This window comes from Carettochelys insculpta, chromosome 10 (genome assembly GCF_033958435.1).
Source record: "Carettochelys insculpta isolate YL-2023 chromosome 10, ASM3395843v1, whole genome shotgun sequence".
NCBI lineage: Eukaryota > Metazoa > Chordata > Testudines > Carettochelyidae > Carettochelys > Carettochelys insculpta.
Window position 1 is genome coordinate 46783324 of NC_134146.1, and position 9208 is coordinate 46792531.

Here is a 9208-nt window from a genome sequence, read left to right on the forward strand (position 1 = left end):
CTTCTTGCATGGCTGCCCTACACCTATACACTACTTAAACAAAACTTTATACTTGTCGTTTGACCCATTGGCTACAAAATCCAGCCAACGTAAGGGCATGGATGGGAAGGAAACACTCCTCAAAACCAATAGATCCTTTTCCTGAATAAAGAATTCAAGATTTGGGTTGGTATCTTCATGCTGATCTCTGTAAAATGTCAGAGAGAGAGAGAGAGAGAATTTTCATGAGAATTGTCCAACATAATGAGATTTTGGTTAAAAAAAAAAAAAGAGAGAGAGAGAAAAAAATGTATATTCCATTGTTGAGGGGCTCAGGATCCCTTTATGAATGAGTGGTGCATGTCTGTTTCTTTCACGTGGATTTTTAAAAAATGGAAGCAGGTTTGTGACAGGTAAGCTTTCCCTTTCCTGGCATCACATAAGAAAATCCTTCAGGCAGCATCTTGCTCTGACCATTTTAAATCCTTTGTAAGTCTGGCAATACTTGTTTTATATGTCTCTATCGTAGTCACAGATGGGCAGCCATGTTAGTCTGTAGTTTAACAAATAACAAGCAGTCCTGTAGCACCTTAAAGACTTACAAATGTATTAGGTCATGAACTTTTGGGGAGTAAGGCCCACCCAATCTGAGGAAGTGGGTGTAGCCAGACAGCCAGCCCCCTCTCAGACCAGCATTGCTGGGAACACAAGGGAGCCAAAACAACAGGGCACTTAACATAAATTCCAGCACAGCCTTTGAAGCTGTGAGAAGCACAGGTGTGCTGCTACAATGTGCCTCTGGGAACATATACAACGATTAGGCTCACAGCAGACAGAGAAGCTGTGACAGACATGGCTCTTAGCCCCTACTAAATAACGTGATGCACACACCCCCACATCCTAGGTGGGAAAATATTTACCCTAATAAAAGAATGTCCAGTAGTCGAAACTTATTGTTTCTCTCCCTTGCAAGTGTAAACTACTCTTGCGAGAGCTGGCGTCGCCCAGACAGACCAGCCCCAATTTGGCATAAGAAAGGAGAAAGAGAATAAAGGAGTACAGAGGTATAAGTATGGGACCTACAGCACCATGATTTTTGAGTGCTTTTCACTATCTATCTGCTGGTCAGATAAGTGACAGCCTCCCAAGGCTTCTGCAGCTAAGAGGGTCCCTGAGCCTTGTCCCTTATTCGTCTTTCCGCAGAATTGAGTGACCGATCCTGGCTTGGCACCGCTGGAATCGAGAGATGCAAGGAGGGTAAGAAGCACCCACACCTGATCTCCTATCTTTAGTGTACACATATTTTGAAATAGAGCTCTATACTTTGTTGTCTTTCTTTGGGATTGTGGCTTCAGCTTTGTAACTTGTTTGTGTGTGTAACATCTATACATTTAAATAAGTAGGCACTAGCAATTTTGTAACCACATGATTAGAATCTAGTTTAATAAATTTTGGTAACCATTTGTGCATAAGCCTGACTTGTTTCTCTGGTTTACTGTAAAGCAGCCAACACAATTAAAGAACCTCAGCCGTTTTGGCTATAAAGCCTGGCCATTAGGTGAGAGTACTAAGAGCCTAGCGTTGAGTTGTGCCGCCTCCACGGGGCAAACTCTTGGGGCGCCTGTCAGTCAATCCTGACTGCCCACTGCGAAGGAGCTCTGAGCTCTAGCAGTTAAAGTCACGGGTGTGGAAAGGCTCTTAGTGGTGCCATTGGGGCACCTGTCAGTCAGTGTTGACTGCCCACTGCGAAGGAGCTCTGAGCTCTAGCAGTTAAAGTCACGGGTGTTTAGGACCTTGGGGCATCCGTCAGCCTAGCCCGGGCTGCCCGCCGCGAAGGGACAGTGCGTCCTAGCGGTTAAAGTCACGGATGGTATAAAACGGGCATAGCTGGCACCTCACCAAACATCCTTGGCCATCGGCTAACAGTGGGTCTCACCCATGAGTTACCTAACACATCTGTTAGTCTTTAAGGTGCTACAGGATTGCTTGTTGTTTATGTCTCTATCATGTATGGCCAGAAGAAACTTATGACCATTTAGTCTGACCTACATTACACAGGCCATGGGAGAAACTGCTGAATGGGGGTCATCTTCTTGAACTATAATGTATCTTTTAAATGCTGGCATGAAAAATTTTCTAAGATATTTAAAGAGAATCCACTCTGTCCTAGACAAGTTGGTCCAATTGTTAATTACAGTCATTGCTTAAAAAAAAAAAAGTGCCTAATTTTAGTCTAATTTGTCTAGCTTTATCTTCCAGCGTCTGAATTCACACTGTCTTTTTCTGCCAAATGATAAAGCCATCTTCTCTTAGAAATCTCTTCCCCATGCGGGTATTTGTCTATCTTGAGCAAGTTGCCTCTTATCCTTCTCAGAGATAAATTAAATAGAATGATCATCTTAGGTTGCTCACTATATTTACATATTTTCAATCTTACAGATCATTTTTGTAGCTCTTTCTGGGATCCTTCTCCAGTTTTCAACATCCTTTGAGAAGTGTGGCTGCCAGAACTAGATGCAGTATTCAGAGAGTACCATAACAGTCGTCAGAGAGCTAGCTGAGTGTATATTCTGAACCCACCTCTATCAACTGTTTTAATTACTGTTACTCAGATGACGTACATCCTGCTGTTTTGCATCATCAGCATTGTAGCTGGGCATGTGAATACACTTTCCAACTTGGTGTAGTAAAGGGTACTACCCTGCTAAGGTGATTGCAGTTACTGCTTCATTCCTCCAATCTAGGGTCACCAGGAGGAGACCGCCTGCTCCCAGCAGGTGTCTCTCTCTCCCTAGCCAAGCTTCTTGGTGGCCTTGGATCTGAGGGCCTGATCATCTGACGGCTAACACCTTATTCCTGGCCTCGGACCCATCTTGTGGGCAGGAGCAAATTAATCAAAGGTTGGAGCTAATGTGAAATTCCCTTAAAAGAGCCGTTCCATCCTGGGAGACTTTGGCTGTGAAGTTATCAACTCCTGATGACACAGTAGAGTTCTCCTTAGGCATTTTTACACTCTGCAGTTTCTTTCCAGGGACCAGTCTCACGTTGCTGCGATCATCCAAGAGGTGCAGGTCTGTTCGGCAATTGGGAGCTACAGAAACCTTTCACTCACTTCTTTGAAGGAGGCATTTCCACTCCATGGCTTAGGCTTCTTGATCCCAAAGCCAAAAGTAAGTCCCAGGCCCACTCAGAACTTGTGAAATTTTGAAAAAAAAATATGTGAGGAAAGTTTTGCATGTTCACCCCAGTCCCTCTCATGCTATCCTTAGTCCCGGTGACTTGTACGCTGCACCTGAGCTTGAAGGACACATTTCCATATGGCTATCCCTTCCTGTCATTTCTGAGGCTCGATCTAAGCTCCAAATGGAAATCAGTCTGGCCAAGATCCACTTCCTTTTCAAATACTTGGTCCTGTCAACCAATCAGGACAAACTACGTTTCTGCTGCTTTGGTTTGTTGGAGTACAGACTAACACGGCTACCTCTCTGTTACTATTCAACAATCAGGACAGGTCAGTCTTCTCTCAAATAGTTTGCAATGGACAGTACTTTCCTGTCACTAGCCAGGTTCCACATAATGCTAAATGTGTTGCTCTCCAAGCCAAGAATCTGTCTTTTGTTTATGGGGCATAGGACCTTCTGTGATTTAGAAGGCCAGGCTTCGAATCCGGACGTTGCAGAGCTAGTTGGTTTATTCCACGTACTGTCCTCCCTCGGATATGCTGGTTTGCAGGCCTGCAGGAGCTTCGTTAGACTGGTGCATGGATTCTGCCAAAGTGCACACGAGTTCTCTTTTCTCCACCTCTGCCCACAGTTTTACTCAGCAGGCACTCTGTATCTAGGCTGGAGAGCTCACTTAGGCAACCTGTAAACTCAAGGACTATGATCACATCAAAATATAGTCCATGGTGTAAATGGATGAGAATTGTAGTGAATTTGTCCTGCATGTCTTTTTCTCTCCTGGATACTAAATGTCTGTGAACTTGCAAAGCTTCAGATGATACTGCAGTCATGCTCTGTGTGAATAGACAGGCAGGGGTTGGGTCAAATCATTTCTGCCAGGAGGCAATGGATTCTGCAATAGAGTTGGGAGTTTTAATCAGCCGTGCAATACATCTCAATGCCTCCCACCTTTCTGGTGGTGAGAACAGTCTGGCAGATCATCTAAGCAGCTCATTCAGGAGACATCATGGATTGTGTCTCAGATCAAATGCGAGGTTCGTTTTTAGGCTTGGGGGATTCCACCTGCGGATCTGTTACTTGACTGAACAGGAAGTGTCACCTGTTCCAGGACAGGTCACAGTCCATGCTCCTTGTTGGATGCTTTCTTCCTTTCTTGGAAAGAAAAGCAGCTCTATGCCTGCCCAAAGATTCCTCTGCTTCCCAAGGACAAGCCTGCACGTGTGATCTGTATGGCGCCAGACTGGGCTTGCCCTGCATTTCTTCTCCACTTTTCTGACCCTATTGATCAGGACTTCCTTGGTGCTGTCTTGAGACGCTGATGTAATTTTCCAGGACTACAGGCAGATGTTCTATCCGAGCCCATCTCAGGGCACTGCAAATGCCTCAAAGAGGCAGGGTGTTCTCTGAACATGCAGAACATTGTTTTGAACAGTAGGAGGCCATTTATCAGGTATTCTTACCCAGTAAAGTGGAAGCATTTCTTAATGTGGGCTCAGCAGAAAGGTGTTTCACCACTTATGGCTTGAATCCAGGATGTGTTTAGAGTTCTTACGTTTCCCTAAAGCAACAAGTTTTCTCCATTAGTTCCCTGGCACCTCTCTCTTCATTCCACCCACCCTTTGGGGGTTAGTCAGTATTTCTGAACTCTGTCTCAATCAGCTTCTCAAAGGATTTGGACCAATTGTGTCACCCTGTCACAGATCCCTCTCCTCCCTGGGATGTGAGTTTGATGCTGGTAGTGCTGATGGGTTTGCCCTTTGAACCAATGGCTACCTCTTTGTTGCCTCCGTCTACCAAGGTAGCTTTGTTGATGGCTATTACCTCCTCAAGATGGGTGGTAAAATTAGGTGCTTTGTCCATGGACCCTCCTCAAAGTTTATTTTATAGAGAGAAAGCAAACGAGATTGATCACATCTCTATCAGCAGTTCTTTCAGAAAATTGGTGCAGGATGTCTGTGCTAGAAGAGGAGCGGACGTAGGTTCAGACAACCATCTGGTCACAATGAAGCTCAAGTTCAAGCTCAAGAGGTACACCACAGAAGTGACCAAGCTGAGATTGTGATTCACAACGCAGCCGCGGAAGGATTTAGAGACGAGCCAGTTTCCAAGTGGAGCTGTCCAACAGATACGCCCTCCTGGGATAAGGTCTGTCAGAAAATGCTACTGTGGAACAAATTTGGGAGCACACCAAAACAGCCTGGAAGGAGACCTGTGATAAAACATGGCAAAGAGGACAAGTGGTCACAAAGAATGGATCACAGCAGAAACTCTGAGAAAAGTGAAGGAACAAAACGACAGAAAAGCAGCAATCAAGACCAAAACAAGAGCAGCCAAGGCGGAAGCTCAGAGGCTGTATTCAGAAGCCAACAGAGAAGTTGAAAAGGCTGTAACATGGGACAAGAAGAACTTTGTGGAAAACCTTGCATAACAAGCGGAGCAAGCTGCAGGACGGAGAAGCTTGAAGGAGCTGTGTAACATCACACAGAAGCTATCCGGGTCATGGCATACAGTGCATTAGCTAGTACAGGATAAGGAGTGTGTGCGCTAACGAACCTAAGTGAGCAGCTCAGTAGATGGAAGAAATGCTTTGGAAGAGCTACTGAACCACCCTGCCCACCCAGAAGCTCCAGAGTTATCACCTGCAAATGTACCTCTGCAAATTAACAGCAGCAGACCTGTTGTACTGAGAAGTACTGCACAGGATCTTTTCAGGGGAAAAGGCAAAATGCCGCATTTAGTAGTAATACACATATAGCAATCAACACCTATCATACATATATGATATATCCCATTTCCATTCTCTCTCTCTCTCTCTCTCTCACACACACACACACACACACACACACACACACACACACACACACACACACACACACACACACACACACACACACACACACACACACACACAGAGAGAGAGAGAGAGAGAGAGAGAGAGAGAGAGAGAGAGAGTCTGTCTGTCTTGTTGCTGTTACCAATAGTTGCGCCCCATAACTGCACTGGCCAGGTCAGTTAGATGGGGGTGGGGTGGAGCCAGGCTTGTGCCGATCTGGATCGGGGCTCCGGTGATGACAAGACAAAACCCGGGTTCCCTGTGCAAGATGCCTTCATTTATTAAGTCCTCTCTCTCAGGCAGGTTGCCACAAGTTAGCCATCTCATGCATATGTATAATCTAGGAGATAAGTCTTAAGAACATGCATTTAGCACCTTCTTCTGGGTGGTGCTCCCAAAGGAAGGCACTTGCTGGTGACTCTCAAGGTGTCCATATGTCCAGTCTTCTTTCAATGGGCCCACTTCACAGGTTCGATTGTTCTTCTCATTGGTCTTGGATCTACCTTCCCCAACTCTTGCAAGTATCTGAAGGCACTTGCCTCCCATACCTTTCCATTCACACCTCATTCACTCAACAGGGCAATCAATTAAGCAATCCAAAAATAAAGGGTGCAGAGAGTTTTGTCTTTACCTTACCTACTTCTAGGGACTGTTCTACAAAATATAACTAAATTTCTATGTAACAGGGCTTAATTCAATGATACATAAAATGACTTGACAATATTTAAAAACTCCGATGAGAAGATTGTTAAAACAGAGATGTATCTACATTGTCCCCCTTTTAACAAATATACCTCTGCAAATTAACAGCAGCAGACTTACAAAAGAAGAAATCAGAAAAGCCATTGTTCATCTGAAAAGAGGAAAAGCACCTGATCCAGACAACACCCCCACAGAAACAATCAAGGCAGATAGTGAAACCTCAGTCAACATGATGTATAGTCTATTTGGGGCATTGAGGAGATCTCAGGAGATTGGAAACATGGTTTACCAAGCTTTCCAAGCATCCAAAGAAAGGCAGCCTGAAGGAATGCAAGAACAGGAGGGCATCATGTTATTGTCCATTCCAGGAAAAGTGTTCCATAAGCTTCTCTTGAAGAGAATGAAGGCAGAAATTGATAAGACAGCTCAGGGAACAACAGGCCGGCTTCTGAAGCGAGAGATCTTGTACTGACCAAATAGCAACTGTGAGTGATCAGAGAACAGTCACTTGCATGGAAACCTCCCCCCCGCCCCAGCATCCCCGTACATAACCTTCATAGACTTCAAAAAAAGCCTTCGACAGCACTGATAGGGACGCTTTGTGGAAACTGCTGCAACACTGTGGCATTCCATCCAAAATGATTAATCTGATCCATTCAACGTACGAACCCGCAACATGTCAAATTGTTCACAATGGTATCTTGACAGAATCCTTCAGAAAACTCTCAGGAGTGCACCAAGGATGCATATTGTCACCTGTGCTGTTGTTGATCACAGTGAACTGGATTATGAACAGGACAACAGGTGGCATCAATGGGGCATTCAGTGGACACTTTTCAAACAGCTAGGGGACACTGATTTTGCAGACAGTGTCACCTTCCTTTCACACCGACATGAAAACATGGAAGAAAAGGTTGCAACGCTAGACAAAACTGCCTCATCACCACCATCATGCTGGGAAGGGGTGATCTGGAAGATGTGGAGCAGTTCACCTACTTGGGGAGTATCAGAGGGTTAGCTGAGTTAGTCTGTATCTTCAAAAACAACAAGAAGTCCTGTTATATATGTTATAGACTAACATTTTGGAGCATAAGCTTTCGTGGGCAAAGACCTGCTTCATCAGATGGATGAGTGGGGGGTTCCAGAGGAGGGTGTAAATATAGGCAGAGGAACAGACAAGGATATACATGCCAGGAGAGGGAAAGCAACAGCTACATTCAAGACTATTCTTCCTGTATGGAGTTCACAAATAATATATATGAAGACAAAACTGCAGCTCTTCAACACAAATGTGAAGAGTGCGCTCTTGTATGGATGCGAGACCTGGCATACTAAAGTCTTCATATCACAAGCTTCAGACATTCATAAAGAGATGCCTGAGGTACATCCTTTGCATCAAATGGCAAGACTTTGTCACAAATAAGAAGCTTTGGAACAGAGCAGGACGAGAACCATTTGACATTCAAATCCAGAGAAGAAAGTGGGGATGACTAGGTCACACTCTCAGAAAACCATCATCCAGTGTAGACATCAAGCTCTCAAATGGAACCCAGAAACACAAAAGAGGAAGACCCTGGACAACGTGGAGAAGATCTACTGAGAATGAAGGACAACTACTCGCTGTCAGGGATTTTATCCCTTGGGCATTATCGTCCCCGTGGGCCAGGGGGAACAAGGCTTTGTCCATTAAACATCAATACAAGTACATGAAAAATCTAAAGTTACATAGGCTGCCATTTAGCAGCCCCTGCAACTGTCACTCTGAGTCAGTTGGTTTCCCCGGTAACCTGAACTCATGAATTATTCATGACTGCAGGTTCAAAATGGAGCCTTCTGATTGGCCCCAGGTAAAATCTTCCAGTACCTTCGGACTAGAGGAGGACCTATTTGAAAACACCTGCATAGAACCTACAGTATGTAAATCATGTAATGAATATTTGTGAGATCCCTCTATAAATCCAGGAGCTGCAGCTCATTCGGTGGCCCTGAGGGACTCAGGCTAGACCCTGCTACCTTGCACGGAGGAGCGTGCCTACCTAGTGGTGTCCGCTGGACTCCGAGGCCAGGCTTAAACAGCCAAAAGGCCTGAGCTGAAATCACTACGGTGCCTGCCCTTCAGGCGGCGCCGGCCGGGAGTGGGAAAACACCGCAGTAACTGGCTCACCTCAGGAGCCCACCGGCGCAGAAGCAGCGCCAGCACCCCAGCGCGCCTCAACGCTAGCCAGCAGCGCATTGCGTCGGGGAGCAGCAAGCGGGCCCTTTGGCCAAGTCACCGAGTGGCGTACTGCGTACCTGGTGACGTAACCAGGGACCCGCCATCAATACCATCAACGGTCCCCAGCATTTGCGTCTGCTGTGCCTACCTGGACCATTTCACCGGACAAGACATATTTACCTGGACGAGACCTCCATTCACTGGATAAGTCACGTAATCTATTCACTGGCCCGTGGCACAGCCCGGGACTTTTGCCAAATTAGACACTTCATTTAATACAACACTTTTGGGTACTGG

General features: G+C 45.6%; 1 protein-coding gene across 1 annotated transcript in view; it reads left to right on the forward strand.

Annotated features, from left to right (window-relative positions):
- The window catches only part of RNPEPL1 (arginyl aminopeptidase like 1), a 35368-nt gene extending 33924 nt beyond the window's left edge, over window positions 1-1444 (forward strand). Inside the window, exon 11 of the mRNA XM_075004691.1 lies at window positions 1183-1444. Within this exon, the coding sequence (XP_074860792.1) occupies window positions 1183-1188 (6 nt within the window). The 3' untranslated portion in view covers window positions 1189-1444. The remainder of the gene's footprint in view (window positions 1-1182) is intronic.
- Window positions 1445-9208: the final 7764 nt, after the last annotated feature.